At 35.7% G+C, this 22,852-nt stretch overlaps 1 protein-coding gene across 2 annotated transcripts in view; it reads left to right on the top strand.

The window, feature by feature from the left end:
* PRKDC (protein kinase, DNA-activated, catalytic subunit) overlaps positions 1 to 22,852 on the top strand; it is a 199,660-nt gene that overhangs the window by 66,765 nt on the left and 110,043 nt on the right. For both annotated transcript variants that reach the window (XM_045849401.1, XM_045849402.1), the window contains 9 exons: positions 3,233 to 3,327; positions 5,271 to 5,370; positions 6,523 to 6,656; positions 9,635 to 9,889; positions 13,172 to 13,395; positions 14,111 to 14,319; positions 14,719 to 14,851; positions 15,288 to 15,446; positions 16,297 to 16,500. In XM_045849401.1, coding sequence (XP_045705357.1) covers positions 3,233 to 3,327; positions 5,271 to 5,370; positions 6,523 to 6,656; positions 9,635 to 9,889; positions 13,172 to 13,395; positions 14,111 to 14,319; positions 14,719 to 14,851; positions 15,288 to 15,446; positions 16,297 to 16,500 — 1,513 coding nt within the window. The remainder of the gene's footprint in view (positions 1 to 3,232; positions 3,328 to 5,270; positions 5,371 to 6,522; positions 6,657 to 9,634; positions 9,890 to 13,171; positions 13,396 to 14,110; positions 14,320 to 14,718; positions 14,852 to 15,287; positions 15,447 to 16,296; positions 16,501 to 22,852) is intronic.

Consider the following 22,852-nt stretch of genomic DNA (forward strand, 5'->3'; position numbering starts at 1 on the left):
CAACTGAACCTAAAAAACCCCACAAAAATAAACTAAGCAAACAGCTAGAACAGGAACAGGAGCAGGAATCACAGAATTGGAGAGCACATGAAGGATTACCAGCAGGGAGTGGGTGGTGGGAGAGTGGAGGAAAAGGTACAGGGAATAAGAAACATAATTGGTGAGTACAAAATAGACAGCGAGAGGTTAAAAATACTATAGGAAATCGTGAAGGGGAAGAACTTAACATGTATGAGCCATGGACATGAACTAAGGGGGGTGGAATGCTGGTGGGAGAGGGGCACAGGGCAGAGGTAGATAAAGGGCAGAAGAAAACGGGACAACTGTAATGGCATAATCAACAAAATATACTTGAAGGAAAGAGGATATATGCACTCCCATGTTTATTTCAGCATTAGTTACAATAGCCAAGACATGGAAACATTATAAATGTGTACTGGTGGATGAGTGGCTAAAGATATGTCTCATATATACACAGTGTAATATTACTCAGGTATAAAGAAAAAGGATATGCCATTTGAGACAACGTGGATCAGCCTTGATGTCATTATGCTAAGTGAAATAAGTCAAGGCGAGAAAGACAAATACTGATAATATTATTTATATGTGTAATCTTTTAAAAAATGTGATAGATACAGAGAACAAATTGGTGGTAGCTAGGGCAGCGAGAGGGAATGGGTGAAATGGGTAAAGGAGTGCAAAGGTACAAGTTTCTAGCTATAAATAACTTATAGGGAGGTGATGTATAGCATTGTGACTGTAGTTAATAATACTGCATTGCATATTTGAAAATTGCTAAGAGAATAGATCTTAAAAGTTCTCATCACAAGAAGAAAACATTTGTAACTAACTATGTGGTCTCAGATACTAAGTTGACTGATGATCATTTTGTTATACACAAAAATCAAATCAGTATGCAGTATACCTGAAACTACCATAATGTTATGTATCAATTATACTTCTTTTAAAATTCGTAATATGGAGTAATAATAACAAAAGATGTTTTTGCTTACTAACGAATTGATATAGAATACTGTTAATATTTTAGAACCTCCCCTGCCATAAGTTACTCATTATCCTGAAATTTATGTTAACTTATTCTCTTGCTCTTCTTTTCTGTTTCACTATTTTTGTATGTACCCTAAAGTCTATAGGTTTGTTTTGGAAAGCAGTAAGCATAGACACAACTGTAAGCATGTGGTAGTGTTTTCACTGTTAGGTGATGGATCCCAGGACATTCTCTACTGAATGGAAACTGGCATCAGCTTTTCTGAGAAATTTCAGGGGCCTGTTCCAAGGAATTACAGTACATTGACAAGGTCCATCATTAATTCTGGGAAGCAGAGCTGTCCAGAAATGTTGTGAAGTAGACCAGCAACTGATACCTGGGAGAAATATCATCACAGGCTGTGGACCATCCTTTAATTCTGCTTTTCAGTTCTCAGTGCCCTACTCCTGTCTGTCAGGAGCAGGTCACAGCACCATTCTCTTGTGGGATAAAATAGCACTGTCAGCTGATGGGGGCTGAACATGGACAGGAGAAAACTTCCAAGTACATGGCTATCGTAGGGCTGCTGGTGGGCCAAACTCCCAAAAAGAAGAATTTGAATTAAGCTCACCTGGCCATTCTGTCCAGATCAAAAAACCCATACTATGGTATCCTCATGCAGATAGCTGTCAAGTCTCTTTTTTGGGTTCCTGCTTAACTTTCTTGTCTGAATCTCCTTGACAATTTTCTTAGGTGTTCTCTTTCTTCCTTTCCTTGTTTGGTCTTCTATTTCCTTTTCTCTGACTTGTTGGACTGCATTCTAAGTGTCTCTTTGAGAAAAGATCTGAGACATCAATATTTTGAGATCTTACTAGTTTTGTTTCCTTTTTGCATGATAATGAACTGTTTTGCACACCTTTGGGGAGACCAGTTGTAGAGTATCATTTTGTCATGTTATTTCTCAACCTACCTACTTTAACTGGTTTTGTTGTCTAAGATAAAAACACTTGTGTTTTGTCTGACCTTGGAAGACCTCTACAATTCAGCTCTAACTTTTGCAGTCTCATTCCAAATTGATCTTCCAAATGAACCTCCTAGCTTTGCCAATGTGCTTGCTGACGCATGTTTTTCAGCTTGCGCTCCATGTCCATGCCTATACCGTTCATTTATTGGGCAATAGCCTTCATTTTTCAGTGTCAGATTTGAGTGTTCAACATTGGGGGAGATATGTTCCTCTTGGAAGTCTGAGAGGCCCTGCGCCTCCGGAGATTTTAAAAAAAAACAAATTTGGATGATATTTCTGCAAAACCAAATACCAGTTTGCAATTCTTGTTTAAATCCTCCCCATTCTCCATCATCACTCTCTGGTTTTGTTTGTTCCAGGAAAATGCTCCTTCCCAGTGGCTGTGCTGTGACCCAGCCCTTCCTCACACAACTGGAACTTTTTACACTTAGTTTTGTCTGAACTCCTATGAGACTTAGTGCCTATATCTGTCATTTTGTATACTTAAATATTTACTGTCTGATGTTATTAAAGATCATATTTTTTAGTGAGAGATCTAGCTTCTGTCTTTGGCCAATCCACGAGTTTACTCTGCATAAGTGGTCCACAGACATTTATTTACGTTTACTGGATATGCTTGCAAAAGGCTTAGAGTTAACTCTTGGTGTTGACTTAGTTTTGGATAGGTTGAGAGCTTTTAAAATTCCGTTATTTTAAAAGAATTAGATGTGGGAAGCAGAGCTGTCCAGAAATGTTATGAAGTAGACCAACGACTAATACCTGGGAGAAATATCATCACAGGGTGTGGAACACCCTTTAATTCTACTTTTCAGTTCTCAGTGTCCTACCCCTGTCTGTCGGGAGCAGGTCACAGCACCATTCTCTTGCGGGATACCACTTTTCTACTACATTTAATTTTAATGATACATGTAAAAGTGTGGTCACAACAGCAGTTCTAAGATTATGTGCTATGAGCAATTGCAGATATAAGAGGAAGAGGGAGGGGTACTTGTATACAGAGAATAAGCCAGTGCTTCCTCTTTTGATATATGTCATCTTTGGCCTGCTCTTGAGGAAGTCCTCTTCCTGAAAATATTTTAGGTGGTTTTATGTTTTAAAACAATTAGGCCATTTTTTTAAAACAAAATTAATGTCTTTATTGTTTAATAACATTATTTTTTGTCCTCATTTTTCTGCTTCATTGTTTTCTTATGTTAGAATCAGTATTCCTTATTTTACAGGGAAGAAGAGTCTCTGGTAGAACAGTTTGTGTTTGAAGCCTTGGTTACATATATGGAAAGTCTGGCCTTAGCACATACAGATGAGAAAGCCTTAGGTAGGTTTTATCTGAGCTTCCTTTGCATGCCAAATCTGTGTGCCTTACAACTCTTTTTTTTTTTTTTTAAGATTTTATTTATTTACTTTTAGAGAGAGGGGAAGGAGTGGGAAAGAAAGGGAGAGAAACATCAATGTGCAAGAGACACAGTGATCATTTGCCTCTCACATGCCTCAAAGTGGGGACCTCACCCGCAATGCAGGCATGTTGCCCTGACTGGGAACCAAACCTGTGACCTTTCAGTTTGCAGGGTCAGTCCTCTGGGCCACACCAGTAGGGTGCCTTTCAAGTCTTAAGAGTTTTTTCACTCGGGTTAAGCCTCAGTTACTTCTGTCACACAGTGGTGTGCTTTTCTCACCCCTCCCATTTAGGGTGATAAATTTGAGGGGAGTTATACCCCTCCAGTGCCTCAGTTCCAGTTTGTAGAAGAGGCTGCCAGGCCTTCTTCTCTAAGACTCACCATGTACCCCTGGTGGCCACTGAGGTTGACCCTTGGTTGGTGGGAGATCCCGCCCAGGGCATGTGAGACAATTTTATTGTGAGTTCCAGTGAAGCCAACCAGTTGCTATGATAACACAAAATGTGAAAGTGTGTGGATTGTAAAATGTAAGGAAAGCTAGGTATAGTAACCCCTGAGATGTGGTCAGTGTCTCAGAACTCACTAACGATAATTTAGAAAGTAGAACATAGGTCTCATTACAAGATTATGATAAAACTATTTTGACGATAATTAAGAAATTAAAAAACTAAGTCGGGAATAGGCTGAGGAGACTAAGAGAATAATAAATGATAGTCTTTACAATTAAATTCTGTCCAGAAGTACTTAAAAACATCACGGAATTTTTGAGCTGGAAGACTTCTTAAAGATCTCCCCATTCAGCTTCCATACTAGTCAGCACACAGGGACCCAAAGAATGTAAGCACTGATAGAGGTCACAAAGCTGCTGGGTGGCAGAATTTCTCTTTCATTTATTTGGGTAATGGTTTATGATTATTTTTTTAAAAGACAAGTTGAGCTCTAGTAGCCTTCATGTTGATAGTCCACGTTGGACACAAATGCTTAAAATTTAGTCCTTGCCATAAAATAGCTTAATATTGTATTATTTATCTTATTATCTTATATAAGTTACTTTTCCAACAAGTGAAACTTTACTCTTTTAAAAATCACTGCCATAGTTAAAAAGCATAGAAAGGAAACTTTTTCTTGATAACAGAAGTTACAAGTTGTGTAAGGCTTCTTTCCTAAATAACCCTAGTTATCTGTGGATGGTTTTACTATTTTATTTCCATCCTCCTTTGGTGGTTGTATTATTAAGCTATAATAGTTCAACATACATAATAAGAAGGGAATGTCATGAAGTTATACCCCTTAAATAAAAGCCTTAAATTGAGGTACAGAGGCTTTTGTGTGCTATGTGGGTTTTGTAATACATCCAAAGTCTCTTCCATCTGAAATCTGTTACATGAGGCTTTGCTTTGGCCAACTGATGGGCTGGTAGAACAGTTTCTAATTAAGTGTGGTATTGCTATATGTGTGAGTGTGCACTATATTATCTTGTACTTAAATAAATTTTATTGTTGACTATTATAGATATCCCCACTTTCCCCCACTTGCCCACCCCACTCAGTCCCCGGTACCCACCTTTCCTGTGGCCATCACCATACAGTTGTCTCTGTCTGTGGGTTATGTATATGTTCTTTGGCTAATCCCTTCACCTTCTTTTATCCAGTCCCCCCTCCCTGTATTGTATTCATAAACACAGGATTTAGTTTTGGTTTGGGCATGCAATGTAAAGGAGTTATTTATATTTTATATTCTGAAGGATGAAAAGATACTAGCTGTTGTAAAATTACCTCTAATTAAAAATTAGACCAATAAATGTATAATATTAATTTATTAATGATAGTCAACATTGTAAACATGTTTTTGTATTTGAGAATAGGTACAGTTCAACAGTGTTGTGATGCCATTGATCACCTAAGGCGTATCATTGAAAAGAAGCACGTTTCTCTAAATGAAGAAAAAAAACGACGTAGGCCACGGTAGGTGATATTGCTTCATTTTCCATTTTTTCCCCCAACATAACATTAATTCTCAGTTAATAAAAGAGAATACAGGAGGAATGTGTGAAAATAGGAACAATTAGTTTTCTAAACAAGGAATATATGGATATAATGAAGAGTCAGTTTTCCAAACACAATAAAAAGCTTTATGTTTAAAAATGACTTAAGCTATAATTTGATCTCAGTTTGGATAGTTTATGCAATTTGAAAATTTGTTTTGTGACTGAGAATTTATTTTACTTGCACTAATTTGAATACAAATTCAAGATGGAATTATTTGACTAAAATATTCATGAATTTTGGAGTAATTAAAACATAAGAACTGAAATGTTAAAATAGTAAGATTTTGACAGACATGGAATCATACATTATGAGATAAAGCTGCTCAAAACAATGGCTAGGTTATTGAGTGGTTTTCAGTCCCTGCTCCCATTTCCATCCCAGCAGGGGCTCATTCTCAGACAGGATGGGGGTGTGCCACACAGTCGCCCCTCTGTATCTGTGCAGGGAACTCTGGTGTCTGCTGGTGGCTGTTACTCTGTGAAACCATTGGCTCATGTAGGCTGGGTAGTACTATGTCCTCTATGTTAAAATGTATTCTCCCAGATTCTTCCATTAACTTCTATTTCTTTAAATCATTGGCTCTCAAACTTGAACATACATCAGAATTATCTGGAGGTTTAGTTAAAATGCAGGTTGCTGGGCCCTACCCTCAGAACCTTTCAGTAGGTCAGAGGTGGGGCCAAGAGTTTGCATTTCTGCTATGTTTACAGATAATACTGAGGCAGCTGGTCAAGGGACCACAATTTGAGCAGCACTGTTTTATACCTTAAACCTTATTTTGTTTTAAAGTATCGTATAAAGGAAACATGAAAATATTTGATGCTGTTTTTTTTTTTAAGAAATGCTTTTAAATTTTTCTCTAAAAAATGAAAGTAAGCAGCATTTAGGGCCTATTTAATCTGTAACATTTTTATTATAATAATACAGTAAAATAAGTTGACTACCTTTTAATGAGGTTTTTACATATATCAGAGTGGCAAAATTGAGTTTATGATTTCTAGACTTTTGGATCAGTTAAATGTTGAATCTTGGGTTGTATATTATATACCATGTATTATTTCCATTTAGAGGATTTCCACCGGTGGCGTCATTGTGTTTATTGGATGTGGTCCAGTGGCTTTTAGCCAATTGTGGGAGGCCCCAGACAGAATGTCGACACAAATCCATGGAGCTGTTTTATAAATTTGTTCCTTTATTGCCAGGTATGGTGACCTTCATGCCATATTAATGATGGTTTTGCTTTACAAGTAGTTTAAAGATGCATACTTATTTAAAGTGTGATCTTTCCATTATTTACATGAATGTAACAAATAATATGTTTCCAACAAATATAAAAAATAAATAAGTTCCATAATCATTACAGATCAATTTTATGACAAGTGATAAATTACGATTTTATATTTCTCAAAGATTTGGAGAAGGAAAGAAAAAAGACATTCTTTTGATGTTAGTCAAATGGTACAGAGGAAGTAAATTTAGAATCCCCCAGCATCATTATTTATTCCACTACAGTTTTCGCTTTTCTGTCCCATTTAAAAGAAATAAAGAAGAGTCAGATTATTAACATGACACTCAATTAAGATTTAAAAATTGTATTGTTATTGAAGTAATGCATTTGTTTTATTTTAATGTGTAATTAATAAGAAACTGCTCATCTCCTAAGTCTGAATGATCTCAGATCATTGTGAGATTAAAGGAAAGAAGTGAACCTTTGCTTTTCAGTAATTACTGCACTAAATCATTATACTGAACTTAATAGACTTGAAATAATTATTAACCTTGTCAAGAATAAATCTGTTCTGTTTTCTCCAAGAAGTTGAACCCCAGATTTGGTAGCTTTGGCATGGTGAAGCTGTGCCTCAGGATAGACGCAAGCTCTGGCTTACCCACTTCGAGTGCACTGTGTACTACTAGTCTAGAATCAGTACACACTCTGCCACGTGCATCTGGGTGAGAAGGTGGCAGTGCACAGTGAGCGTATGATAACAGCTAGTTCTCTTTAGAAAATGGGGTGGAGTGCTACCTTTGGCTTTTTCTTCATGGATGAAGAGGTAAAAGTTACTTCATGTAATTCTAAAACTTAGAGGGATTCAGTGTTTTGTTATATTATGGAATATATTACAGTGTTACGTGCTGGGAACCATCATGCCTGGTTTCAGGGACTGTAGCTTCATTAACAGAGAAGAGTCCCATGTACCATATTTTAGATAGTATATATTATAGTTGTATTCATATTATATATTATGTGTGCCATATTGTATACCATATGATATAATATGGTATGTATTTACTTGCTATACTATAATTTATATAGTAGAAATATATATATGTATGTTTAATTTAGAGAATTGTTTACTTGTATTTTATATTTGCCTACAGCATTTAAAATTTGTTTTATAATTAAATCACCAATCCTGTAAAGTCAGTGAAGAGTGAATGGGTGGAGATGTGAGGCATGTTTTTATTATTCTTAAAGGAAACCAAGGCCCAGATACTACACAGGTAGAACCATTCGTTGGCAAGCCCTACTTCACATTTGGTTCTCTGGCCCAAGTGATTTCTAATGATGTCAACTTGACAAATCCCAGACATTTCTATTGATGTTCTTTTTAATTGCTTCTAATAGGAACCTCATATATTTTCAATGGAATAAATGAGCTCTATCTCTTAGAATTGTTTTGGTTAAACTACAGGTGCCAAGTAGGTGAACCTTGGCCCACTATCAACATATAATTTTTATAAATTAATGAACATTCTCTGACTTACCTTTTCTGTGTCCTCCATGGTGCATCTGCCTCTCTCTTCTCTACCGTTTCCTCCACTGGTTTTTAAGGGACAGCATTAAGCATTTTTTTAGATTAGAGATTCTGTGTCTAGAGGTCCTGCAGTATGAGTGGGGGTCCTGGGCACATTAACACCCAGATCAGTGGAGTGCAGTGCAGGTATGTCCCTATGGCATGTGTCAGGGGCTTCTATTCTGGGTGGGACATGTACAGAAAGCGAGTGACACAGTCACGAGGAGAATAGTGAAAAAGAAGTGGAGAGCTGGGAAGTTTCCAAGTTCTCCAAATGTGCTTTCCTATTTTTCTCAGCCTTGTCTTCCTTCTTATTCATTGTTCTTATCTTCTTTCTTTAGATCTGTCTTTTTGTGTCCTTTATTTCTATGCTTTATATCACTCTTAGCTAGCACTTAATGTGGAATTTAAATATCTTACTTTTCACGTATTATAGCTTTATTAATACCTTTTTCTAAAACAAAACCTGCAAACATGATATTAATCTTTTTCTTATACAACTAGTAATGGATTTTTTTGACACAATAGAAAAACTTTTCTTAATACATCAGAGTTACATTACTGTTTTGGATTCTTCACTAACTTTATTAGCTTAAAATGATTTGACGTTTCAGAGCCTCTCATGAGAAAATAAAAAATAAAATTTTATTTTTTTTCTAATTTAGAAAATAATTCTTGAAAGAAAAATACCTTTTAAGAAGCAGATCATTTGACTCTTATTTAATACATGCAACACCTAAGTATGGTAGGTGCTAGTCTAAGCACTTTTTTAAATGTTCACTACTTTAATTCATGTAATCTTTATAACAACCTCAGAGGTGGATACTCTATGGCTCTCATTTACAAATAAGTAAACTAAGACCCAGGAAAAACCAGGTTCCCACTGCCAGGACAGGAACAGCCGGCACAGGAACCTAAGAGTCACAGTAGTTTTTGTGTGTGTTTATTTCTTAAATAATTCCATTAAAAAAGGAATAATAATATTTAAGAAAAAAGGCAAAGGAAAGGGCATGAAATTTATAGCTATTCAAATAGTGTCCAACTATTTTTATAATGTTTAAAGAAATTAAAGAGAATGGCTTTTGGTGGAAATACTTCTTCACAATAACTATAGTCAAACAAGTATAGTTAAAAAAAGATTGTCCTGCATTATTTTAAAATTATGCTGCTTTGGTAGATAGTTTATGTGGGACTTTTATGGGAAACTACATTTGAAATATTGTGTGGTGCCAGTCCTGTTCTGGTCTGATTACATTTTTTAACTTGAAAGACTTATTATCATTATTTCAGGGGGATGCTATTTCTAAATAGGCACAGTGGTTAGATTAAATAACTTGATTATGTGAATGTTATTTATTGTGTTTAATCTTGTTTCTTTTTTTAAGGCAACAGATCCCCTTCTTTATGGCTGAAAGATACTATCAAGAAAGAAGATGCTTCCTTTCTCATAAACATATTCGAGGGGGGAGGAGGAGGTTGTGATCAGCAGTCAGGCATCCTTGCTCAGCCAACCCTCTTCCATGTGCAAGGGCAGTTCAGTCTGAGAGCCACCCTGCAGTGGATGGACATGCTCCTGGCGGCATTGGAGTGCTACAACACATTCATTGCAGAGAAAACCTTGGAAACATCTGAAGTCCTGGGTAGGTAAAGCTTACCCATATGTTAGTGTTGTTCAGTTCTGCCTGGAGTTGTTCTGGGGAAGAGGTTAGTGGCGTTTTGGGTTAGTTTGCTGCTATCACAAAATAATAATAACAGTGGTGATAACATATCATTTGTTTAGTGCTATGCGAAGTGCTTTATCTGCACTCTTACTTACTCTCACAATGAGGGTGTGCATATTGATGACACAACTAAGGCTACAGTGCCATGTTCTTTTTGCCCCGTCCATGGGTTCCTGACCATTTTATAAAAATAACCTCTGAGGTTTTTGTTTCCAGGTAGTACATTAAAAGAGTTCTTCCTGATCTGAGGCTTTACAATTTTATTCCATGTTTCTGTATAGTGTGTTTTTTCCTAGTTGTTTTTTATTCCTAGCATTTTTATTGTAGTACAGTAACAACATTGTTGATTTCAGAGAAGAACAATATAATGTGGAATGTTTTGTCTGTTGCTTAACCCATGCTGGGAAGAAGATAGGTGGGCTCCATCCTTCTAGTGACTTAAATGGGATCTGTGAGGGCTGAAGGTGGCTTTTGGGAGGTACAAGTCTCTGAGCCTAGAATGTTTGGAGCAGACTGTTGGCTTACAGATGTGCTCTCTGCTTCAGGGTTCTCCGAGCGGGCATGTATTATTAGTCTTCTGAGGTTTCACTTAAATGAAACCTCAGAAGACTCTCTCTCATGAGCTGAATCTCAGACTTGCCATTCAGAACATAGTTACTTAACTGATTTTTAACATAGGCGGAGAATCTACTCTAGTGGTGGTGGCTGAATAAAGGAACTACCGTTCTCTCTTTTATTTTGTCAGAGGTGACGTCCATATTATAGGAATTTGGGGAAAAGGAACCAGGATATTTTCCTTCTAGCTTGAGGATGACAGAGCCAGGCATAGTGTGGAATGTATAATATGTATATATGCATCCATGCTGGGGTTCCGGAAAAGAGATTTTATACCTCTCTGAGAAAATACGACTCTTCAGTACAAGATTCTCAGTAGGTCAGTCAGAAAGTTGTAAAACTTTAAAAACAGCAATAGTAGCTGTTCAATTGCCAATAGTACCTTAAATTTATTGTTTTAAGAACTCTCAGATACCCTCATTTTGAAAATTTAAACAAGGAAAATAGCATAGAAAATATGCAAAATCCCTTCCCTAATCACATTTCCTAGTGCTAAACACTCTAACAGTTTAGTATTTACTTTTCTAAAACTTTTATATATGTATTATATATTGTTTTAAATTTTCATTTTTGTAGTTCATGGGATGATTAACACGATTTACTATAATTTGTTTTTTAAAAAGAAACAGTATATTAGACATCTTTTTATGTAGGTATATATATAGCTTGTTCTAATTTGAATGACAACGTATTTCTAAGTTATGTGAATGTGTTACCACTAAATAACCTTAAAACTGTTTTATTCATTTACCCTGTGAGGGGAGAGAGACATTAAAAGCAATATGTTTCTTTCAAACATTAAAGTTGACCAAAATATAATACTTTACTTATATCTTTCTGATGTGTTGTAAACATTAACATTTTAATATAAAATTATTAATATTACATGGAAAAAAATGTATTCAGTGGACCCTAATACAATAGTAGTTTTATAGTCAACATAATAAGCTTTAAAATAGTTTCTTTACTGCAAATTTTGCAAAGTCCTTGAATTATTATTATTATTTCATTCCTTTTAACATTCTTTTTTGAAGATTTTTATTTTTATCTATTTTTAGAGAGAGGGGAATGAGGGGAGAAAGAGGGAGAGAAACACTGATGTGTGGTTGCCTCTCACCTGCCCCCTACTGGGAACCTGGCCCACAACCAAGGCATGTGCCCTGACGGGATCGAATTAGTAACGCTTTAGTTGACAGGCCGGACTCAACCCACTGAGCCACACCAGCCAGAGCCTCTTAACATGTTTTTATTCTAAAGTATTTTTGCTTTTATGCTTATGTTTTCACATATAACCTTACTTGTTTCTTTGGAACAAAGGGTCTATTTGTTTAAAGGTTTCTTCTGTGTTGAGTTATCATTACTTTGTTACTAGGGCACATTATATTCACTACCACCACCACAATATAAATATAATAAACATTTTTATAGTTATTACATATAAAAAATAAAATATGTCTAGAATTCTGTTTTTGTTTTATTTAGATTTTAGTACTAAAAATGTTCACATAAACATGTGCCATATTTGAATAATTCTAAAATGCATAATTTTTCCATATTTAACATATCTTCAGTTGGAAAGTGTCAAACAGTTCATGGTCTGTTGTTGTCAAGAATATTTGGTATTTGAGAATGTAATTCTTAATGTATTTTTGTCCATTCTTTGAATACATAGTGACCTGTCTACAATATTATTTTTAATAATTTGACAGCTTGATTAATTTTAAAAAATTTTATGAGAACAAAGAATTGGAAACATTCAGACTTATAAAAGGATTTCTTACTCAGTTATTATATTTACTCACTCTTTCAACATGTGTGTCACTATTTTAAATAATCACTTTGCGGCTCTGAAGGTCTTTGTACCCTGAGACAGTAAACTACAGTAAGATTGAGGAGAGAAGGAATGTGTATCTGTGTTTCTTTTGTTAAACAGAAGAGCAATCATGAAAGGGGTGGAGAGGGTAAAGGAGCACCCAGCACAATCATCCTTTCAGATAGATGAATTTTATGAAAAAGTTCATTTGGGAGCGGACCAGAAATTGATTCCATAATACACCTGTTTGCAGTTGACTGCCATAATTGGTTTCTCTGTTGCCCTTTGAAGGACATTTAGGTTGTTTCTATTTTTTCATTATTAAGAACAGTGATAAAATGAATATCCTTACAAACTCATCTTCATAATTCTGCCATTATTTCACTAGGATAAAATTTCAGTGCTGGGTTAAAGTATATGAGCTTTTCAACATATGATAGAAACTAGCATTCAGATTAAAAAAAAAAGCTTTTGGTATGATTTGCCAAATTCCCCTTCAAAAAGATCATATTAATTTATATCTTACAAGTAGTGTTTGAGAAGCAAGACCAGATCTTCCATAGATGTGTTGTTACTCTATGAGTTTAAAGTTGAATTCTATTTGGGTGGTATTAATTCTGAAATTTTGAAATGAAAAGAAATGAGTGCCATTTTATTCAGCTTTTATTGAACTTTTGAGTTTTGACATCATGCCTCTATTTAAAGAAGGGATTTTACATTAACCTCATTTGAGAAGAAAGCAAAGGTTGATATTTTAATGAATTTTTTCCTAGGTACTGAGACACAGTCCTCACTTTGGGAAGCAGTGGCTTTCTTTTTAGAAAACATCTCTCTGCATGACAGTATGGCAGCCGAGAAGTGCTTTGGCACTGGGGCAGCAGGAAACAGACCCAGCCCACAGGAAGAAGAGAGATATAATTACAGCAAATGCACGATTGTTGTTCGGATTATGGAATTTACCACAACGCTGCTCAGCATCCACCCAGAAGGCTGGAAGGTAGGGTCACTCCTGCTGCTTCGTTAATCTGAGAATAGTACTTGGCATTGGAAAAATACAGTAAAGTACTTACTAGAAGTGGCTTTTGCTTTGTTAGAATTATCCATTGCTGCAGGATTTATCTGTTCTTAAAGATAATAAAAATTTTCATGTACTTCAGATACCCATTCTGTGAATAAAATACAAATAATTTTTCCAAATTTTTGTTGGATTATTTTATTTTATACTATGACCAAACATCTGCCTTAGGAAATATGTATTTAGCAAATATTTATAAATGTATCTGTCAGGCTTATTACATAAACAAACTCCAGTCAGTTCATCTAGCTAATATATACTAAGCACCTACTGTGTACCAGGTTCTGTCCTGCCAGTACAAGATTGACCTAAACCAAGGGCTGGAAACCTGTGGTTCCTAGGCCAGATCCTACCTGCTGCCTGCTCGTGTAAAGCAGGCTTTATTGGAATACATCCAGGTTCATGTGTTCACCTATTGTTCATGGTGGCTTTCACACTACGATGGCAGTTAGTCAAGTCATTGCAGAAGAGACTCTATGGCCCATAAAGCCAAGCACATTTATTGTCTGACACTTTACAGAGAACATTTGCCAACCCTTGCTCTAGCCAGGCAAAATTCCCAACTTCATGGATGTTACACTCTTATGAAAATCTGAATGCTGATAGATGTGTTTTTATCTAAATCTGTCTTTTACAGCTTCTTGAGAAGTATTTATGTAACACAAACCTTATGAAACTTTTGGTGAGAACTCTATGTGAGCCCTCAAGCATAGGTTTCAATATCAGTGATGTCCACATTATGGATCATCTCCCTAATGTTTGTGTGAACCTGATGAAAGCACTAAAGAAGTCCCCGTATGAAGATATCCTAGAGATACACCTCAAGGAAAAAATAACAGCACAGAGGTGGGCATTCGGAGCATGCTGAGGGTCAGTGTTGTGGTGGAATTGAAGGTTGCAGTGTGCTCTGTCAGCTGGCTGTGTGCATGTCCACTCTAACTCCATTTCTTCAAGTTAAGCATCTCATCAGTGGAGTGTATGGTACAGAGGATCCCATCAATTTGAAAGTTATCCACTTGGCAAATGCCTTCCCTGCCCCTTAGTGCATGCAAGTCTAGCCTGTGCCCCTTGTTGATTTTCATAGCCCCTTTGTTTTGTATTAGCCCATGATTGTTTTCCAGGGCTGTGTAGTGAATTCCTGTGCAGGTGGTTAGTAACAGAAGACACACATTTTTCAGTGTGTCCTGATAATTGAATGAGATGAACACTCATCTGGTTTCCTTTTTGCTTTTCTCGAATGGCCAGCATCGAGGAGCTCTGTGCTGCTGACCTGTATGGCCTTGATGCTTCTGTGGAGAGGGCCAAGTTGTCGTCTATTGTGTCGGCCTGTAAACAGCTTCATAAAGCTGGATTTTTGCATGTTATATTGCCATCTCAGGTAACCACATTTTGTTTTACATTTTTCTTAGTGTCATTAAGCTAATTAGTCTATTATTTGTATTCTTTTCAAAACATCCTTTATCATGCTGAAATGGGAATTACAGAAACACTTGATTCAGTCATGTAGGTGTTACCAGAAATATAAATATGAGTATAAATATAAAAATTTATAAATATAAAATAAAAATATAATAAAGGATATCTGAATGTTTCCAGCTGCCTTTTGAAAAGTTTAACTGCTCCTGTGCCTTTGTGGCTGGGCAGAACCAGTGGAAAATACAGCCTGGACAGCAGGGTGGGGTGAAATTTTTTCTGACCATTGGAAGGCAGTTGGCAGTGTTAGCCATAATGGATTTTTAATTAATGAAAGGTGTGAAACTGTTTTTCTAGGAAATATTTTATTGCTAAATATTTCAATGTTGATTTTATTTTAGCCTGTAGATCAGAATCATTCTCTTGGCACAAAACTTCTCTCCCTGGTTTATAAAAGCATTGCGCCTGGACATGAGCAACAGTGCCTTCCTTCACTTGACCCCAGTTGTAAGCGACTGGCCAATGGACTTCTGGAGTTGGCCTTTGCTTTTGGAGGACTGGTAGGAAAAAGAGCTACATGCTATTCTATCCTGATAATGTAAATATGTAATTCACATGCATTCTGTCTTTAAAAACAGGAATTTAGTTGGATAAATTCTTAGCTGCACAAGTACTTCAGTTAATTTACATGAGCTGACTTTCTGAAAGGTTTTTAGAAATAAACAAAAATAAATAAATAAAATAAATAAAGAAAGAAAGAAATAACAACATTCTCTTAAATTAAGGTTTTGTCTACCCCTCTTTGTTTCCAAAAGGACTTTAGATAAAGAACATTTTGTGAATTTAAAGCTGAGAGCAGTGTTGACTCAGTGACCTTTTCCCCTTGTCCCTGGTGTTTCTCCAGATGGCTGATTTGGGAAAGCCCCTGGTGGATAATTCCAGAGGCACCACACAAAAACGTCTTCACTGTCTGAACTGTACAGGGTTGGCCTCAATAGTCTCTGCTGTAGTTGAGACCTGCCGGACAGTACCTTTGTTCACTCCTTTGGACCCGTCTTTCCACCTGCAGCAGAAACCTTTTTGCTTCTTTGTCCACTTAATGTAAACAAATTACATGCTTGAATTGTCAAATAATACTCACCTTTACTAGACTCTCCCTTCAATACAACAATAAGATGTCTGGCAATTTGGGAGAAACATGAGTCAGGGAAAATATTTTTCCAAAATTGAAACCTAGAAAATGGAGACTCATTGAAACGTATACAATTCAAACTTGAACCCAGGCCTTTAAATATCAGGCTCTCGTGTGATTTTCCACTTTAAGTTAACAGCCATCCAAGGAGTCTTTCTGTACCCTGTAACCTTTAAGATATGTATTCCCGTCATCGCACTTCTCTTTTTTCTTCTCAGTGTGAGTGCCTTGTGAGCCTTCTCCTGGATGCGGCTGTGTTGTCCATGCCATCCTCAGGAGGCTCCCAGAGAAGCATCGTCAGCTTCTGTCACGGGGAGTATTTTTATAGCTTGTTCTCAGAAACAGTCAATACTGAATTGTTGAAAAATCTAGATCTTGCTGTATTGGAGCTTATGAAATCATCTGTGGATAATCCCAAAATGGTAATGAAATTTTACTTTAAGTCTATTTTCTTATATAATGCTTATATTCCTAAACTATATTATTAAAAACAAAAACAAGATTTCTTCTTGCAAGGTTTAAAGTTCTTGCCGATGCTTAAAAACAAAATCTAAGGAAACTAAACACAGCCTTTATGAATAGTTAATAATGGATGTTGAAACATTTTTTCTAATCTCTCACTCTCCCACAATCTCTAGGCCTAATTGTGTAAGGCACAGCTATACAGGATAATGACTTTTGTCAAGATTTGGCAGTGGAACTCATGAACATATCCTGAGGTCCAAGCCTGCCTTTGTTTCTCCTCCAGTGCTTAGCAGGTCCTGTACATTCTGGTATAATTTCCTGTAAGTTCCTGTTAATAGCCCACTTTGCCACCTCACATCAAACCTTTAGAGATCAATATTTAATATACGGTTGACTCTGGTTTGCTAAACATACAAAATTTTGAAATTTAATCTGGACTGTAGATGATCAGAAACTGTTAACTGTTAGAATGTCAATTTTAAGGGAAGAGTGTGTACTTTCCTACTGGGTTAAGCTTTTATTCCAAACAGTGCTTGCTGTGTACTAGAGGGGAATATTTTGTGATAGATTGCACTACTAATTTGTATTTTTTAAAGTTAGAATTAAAATAATAGTAGAGTCACAGCACTCAGAAAATACAATTTCAGGATTTAAACTACTCATACCTCTGGTGAAGATTATGGATAAATATCACATGCATTTACCTCCACCTCAAATACCTTTAAAATGACAGAAATAGGGTTTTCAAAAAAAGTACAGTGTTAAAGGACACGGGAAAGGAAAAGTGACAAGAGTGCAAAACTTTGAAGCTGGAAGACAAAGCACAAGTTGTCATTAACAGACCTCAGAGTCTGAGAAAGTGTGAACATGGGCAGCTTGTGGTGCTGTGGAACTCAGAAAGGGGCCATGCGAAGGAGACCCTGGGATTCTGAAGAAGAGAGAGGGCAGGGTGTGAAGAACAAACTGAAAAGAGGAAAACTGCTTGAAGGTTAGTCATGCCGTATGGACAGGGGACTGACCCTTCCTAAATTGAGGACACTGGAGAGTCTCTGGACAGAGGGACTGGAGGACCCTAGGCATAGGTGAATGTAAGGATTTTTTTTTTAAAGAAAGACCTTTAGTGAAGATTTAGACTCATTTTTAGTATATAATACAAGTAGCTCTTTAAGCAATACAGTAAAGTTTGGAGTATTTTGTACCATAACAAACATTTTATTATTTAACTAATAAGTAATTATTAGGGAGAGTTCTGTTATGTACTTTTATCTTATTAGTCTAATGTCAGTTCTCCAATTCTTGGTCTCCCACTAATTTTTTTAAACAACCAAAGTATTTCTGGTATATGCTATATTTTTCTACTTTTATGATGGGATGTACATTCTTATTTGTAAGAGATTTTAGTACATTAAACATGGTAGACCTCTCTCTTTCTGTATGTTGAAAGGACTTTTTCCTACTGGCCATTTGTTTTTTCATTCTCACTCAGAGTGTTTCTTCTGTACAGAAGTATTTTATTTTTTCATAGTGAACCTCACTTATTTTTCATTATTTCTGTCTTTTGGAGAAAGGCATTCTCCACCCCTATATTGTCTTTTAAATCTGCCTATATTTTCTTCTGTTACTTTTATGGTTTCTTTTTTAAAGCAAATCTAAATAATACAAAGAGCATTGTATATGACGTTTTTCCCCAAATAATTACGTATTGGACAACATTTATTCTCTAATGCATATTTTCCTCACTCAAGATTCCAACTTTTTCAAATGCTAAATTCCTATACATATTTGGGTCTGCGGTTAAACATTTTTAACTTGTTACTTAACTATCTGTTTCTCAGTCAGTACTGCATTGTTTTAATTTCAGCAATTTAAAAATACATTTTAACATGCAGTAAGGCAATGTTTCTTCTTCATATTTTTGTTTATCAGAATTCTTCTAGATATGCTTGCATATTTATTCTTCAAAATGAAATTTAGAATCATTTTGTTAAGTTCCTCACCACCCTCCCCATAACATTTAGGGATTTTGATTGATAATATACTATGTATAGAGTAAATTTAAATGGAATTGACCTCTTTTTTTTCTGCACATTTCTTGCTAAGACTATTTCTAGATACTATACACTATTTAGTTGTAAATGTAAATGGAATATTTTTTTAATATTTTCTTTGTAAGATGTGGTATATTAGAAAACTACTAATTTTATTAATTATTTGGTAATCACTCTCATTAGTGGATATTCTCTTTTCCAGATTTATTGAGATGTGGTTGACAAATAACATTGTATTAGTTTTCACTGTACAACATGCTGATTCAATATATGTGTACATTTTGAAGTGATCACCACAGTAAGTTTAGTTAACATCTCTCACTTCACATCATTACAGTTTTCTTACCTGTGATGAAAAATTTTAAGATTTACTCTCTAACCATCTTTTAAATATGCTGTACAGTATTGTTAACTTTGTGATATTGTCATGATGCTGTATATTACATCCCCAGAACCTTTAACAGGAAATGTGTAACTTTTGACCACCTTGACCCATTTCAACTATTTAATCCCACCCTGCCTCTAGCAAACAGTCTGTTCTCAATATCTATGAGTTTAGGTTTTTTTAGACTCCACATATATTATATCATAGTGTTTATCTTTCTCTGTCTAGCTTATTTCACTTAGTATAGTGTCTTCAAGGTTCATTCATATTATGGCAATTGATAGAATTTCCTCTTTTAAATGGTAGAAGAACATTCTATTCTTTGTACATAATACATCTTTTTTATCCATTTATCTGTTGATGTATACTTACATTGTTTCCATGTCTTGCCTATAGTAAATAATGCTGCAGTGAACATCCTTTCTAGGAAGTGATTTTGTTTTTTCCAGATATATACCCAGAAGTGGAGTTGCTGTATGATCATTGTATTTTTAATTTTTTGAGGAACCACCACACTGTATTCTATAGTAGTTGTACCAGTTTACATTCCCACAACAGTACACAGGGTTCACTTTTCTTCACGTTCTCACCAGCACTTGTTATTTCTTGTCTTTTTTATAATACCCATTTTAACAGGTATGTGGTGATATTGTGATTTTAATTTGCATATCCCTGATAATTAGTGATGCTGAGCACCTTTTCGTGTACCTGTTGGTTATCTGTATGTCTTCTTTAAAAAAATGGCTATTCAGTTCTCTGACCATTCTTAAATTGGATTGTTTGGGTTTTTCTACTAAGTTGTATGAGTTATTTATATTTTTGGATATTAACTCCTTATCAGATATGATTTGCAAATGTTTTAACTTACCTTTTCATTTTGTTGATGATTTTCTTTGTTAGGCAGAAGCTTTTTTAGTTCAGTGTAGTCCTTGTTTATTTTGTTTTTGTTCCGTTGCTTTTGGTGTGAAATCCAAAAATTTATTGCCAAGACCAGTGTCAAGGGTTCTACCTTCCAAGCTTTCTTCTAGGAGCCTCATAGCTTCGGGTCTTACATCCAAGTCTTTAATACATTTTGAGTTGATTTTGTGTACGGTGTGAGATAGGGGTCAAATTTTATTCTTTTGCATGTGGCTATCCAGTTTTCCCAGTACTTTTTATTGAAGAGACTATCCTTTCACCCTTGTATATCCTTTACTCCTCTGTCTATTTTTTTGTGTGGGTTATTTTGGGGTTCTTTATTCTGTTCCATTGATCTGTGTGTCTGTTTTTATACCAGAACCATACTACTTTGAATACTTTGACATCGTAGTATAATATAAAATTAGGAAATGTGATGCCTCCAGAATTGTTCTTTCTCAAGATTACTTTGGCTGTTTGGTGTCTCTTAGGGTTCCCTTCAAATTTTAGGATTATTCTATTTCTGTGAAAATGCCATTGGAATTTTGAATCTGTTTATTTCTTTGTGTAGTATGAATGTTTTAACAATATTAATTCTTCTATCAGCTTGGAATGTCTTTATGTCTTTTACAATTTTTATCAGTATTTTTTAGTTTTCAGATTACATGTCTTTCCTCTCCTCGGTTAAGTTTATTCCTGGGTATTTTATTCTTTTTGATTCAATTTTAAATGGGATTGCTTTCTTAATTTCTTTTTTTGATAGTTTGTCATGGAGTATAGATTTTTGAATATTGATTTTTATATCCTTCAGCTTTTCTGAATTTGTTACTTATTTTTAATAGGTTTAGTGGAGTCTTTAAGATTTTCTATATGTAATATGTCAACTGCTAATAGAGACATTTTTACTTCTTCCTTTCTGATTTGGATGCCTTTTGTTTTTCTGGCTCAACTGCTTTGGTTGGGACTTCCAGTATAAAAGTGTTTACAGTGGGTATCCTTGTCCTGTTCCCAGTCTTAGAGGAAACTCTTTCAACTTTTCATCATTGAATATGATGTTAGTGTGGGCTTGTCATATATGGTTTTTATTGTGTTGAGGTATGTTTCCTCTGTTTCTGCTTAATTGAGACTTCTTATCATAAGTAGATTCTGAATTTTGTCAAACACTTTTTCTGTATCTGTTGATAACGATCGTGGGTTTTTATCCTTCATTTTGTTTATGTAGTGTGTCTCACATAAATTGATTTGCAGATATTGTACCAACCTTGCCTCCCTGGGATAAATCCCACTTGATCATGGTGTATGATCTTTTTAATGTACTGCTGAATTTGGTTCACTATTGTTTTCTTGAGGATTTTGCATCTATATTCATCAGTGATATTTCCCTGTAATTTTCTTTTCTTGTATTTTTGGTTTCTTCTTGTCTGGTATGTTTGGTATTTTCTTATCTGGTTTTGGTATCATGGCAATTCTGTCTTCGTAAAGTGATTTTTGATGTGTTCCCTCTGTTATTTTTTGGAATAGTTTGATAATGATTGGCATTCATTTTTCTTTAAATGTTTGGTAGAATTTACCAGAGAAGCCATCATTTCCTGGACTTTTGTTTGTTGGGATGTTTTTGATTACTGATTCACTCTTCTTACTAGTTAATTGGTCTATTCAGATTATGTATTTCTTCCTAACTCATTCTTGTTAGGTTGTTTCTAGGTATTTATACATTTCTCCCAAATTGTCCAATTTGTTAGTGTATAACTGTTTATAGTAGTCTCGTGATCCTTTGTATTTTTTGTGATGTAAGGATACCTTCTTGAATACAGGGAAGTTAAATGAAAGCCTGCCTAAATTCTGATCTTTAGGGCTTAGGCCTTTCCTCCCAATTTGGCTTCTAGAAGATGGTCTTCTAGGAATATACTCTCAGGTAGAATATTGGAATTTTTGTAATAAGCCTAAGAGAAAATAAAGATATTGTCCTCACCGCCAAGCCAGATCAGTTTACAGCAGTGACCATGACCAGTGAGCCCAGCCCACTGCACAGGGCTTCTAGTCAATTCCTTAACATGTACCAACAGCAAAGGGATTCTGAGGAAAGGGATTCCAAAGGGGCAGACAGGGTAAAAGACATGTGAAGCAGAGACTATTCAGTGAGATGGAAATGTAAAAAGCAAAACACTTCAGAAAGATGAGAGAAGAGAGTGTATCCATGAAATAAAACTTGTTACTGAAAAGAAACATCACAAGACAGAAGAGAATTTTGGGGAATTATGCATAATTAGAAATTAAAAATGAAATGTGTTTGGGAGATAATATTCAGGAACTCTTACGAAGAATAGAGGAAAAAGGACAAAACAGAACATAAGAGAGGAAGATGAGGAAACTTGGATCAGTCTACAAGGTGGAAAACCAGAGCCTCTACCCCAGAGGAAGATACACCTGCATGACTAACACCACAGAAAAGAATTTCCCACAAAGGAAGACCTTGGGTTTCCAGGTGGAAGAGGGCTGTTGAGTGCCCAGGACAGTGTATGAGAACACCTCCACATTTCTCAAAAATTTAGAACCCTGGTGTTTCACCATTAGAAATGATCCTGAAAAGTTTCTGTAGGAGAAAGCCTGATTACATTAAAAGGATCAAGAGATTGGGTTGCTTTTATCTTTGTAGCAGCAAAGTGGATGCTGTCAAATTTTCTTCACAATTAAGGAGAGAAGATTCCCAACACAGAGTTCTGAATCTGGCTGGATTATCAATTATGTGCAAAAGTCGAATAAATGTTTCAGATGTGCCGAAGGAATATATTTTCTGTGCCTTTCTCACCAGGAAGCTCCTGGAGGAAGTATGTACTTCACTAAAATTAAGCAGTCAGCCAAGAAAGAGGATCATCATGTTGGATCTAGGAAGATGGCCTGAACATGTAAAAGTGGATGAGTCTCCCAGAGGGTATTGAAGCAACACCTGAGGGCAGCAGTCACAACACTCCAGAGTGA

The sequence above is a fragment of the Phyllostomus hastatus genome, unplaced genomic scaffold, assembly GCF_019186645.2.
Source record: "Phyllostomus hastatus isolate PE091 unplaced genomic scaffold, TTU_PhHast_1.1 phas_contig_65, whole genome shotgun sequence".
NCBI lineage: Eukaryota > Metazoa > Chordata > Mammalia > Chiroptera > Phyllostomidae > Phyllostomus > Phyllostomus hastatus.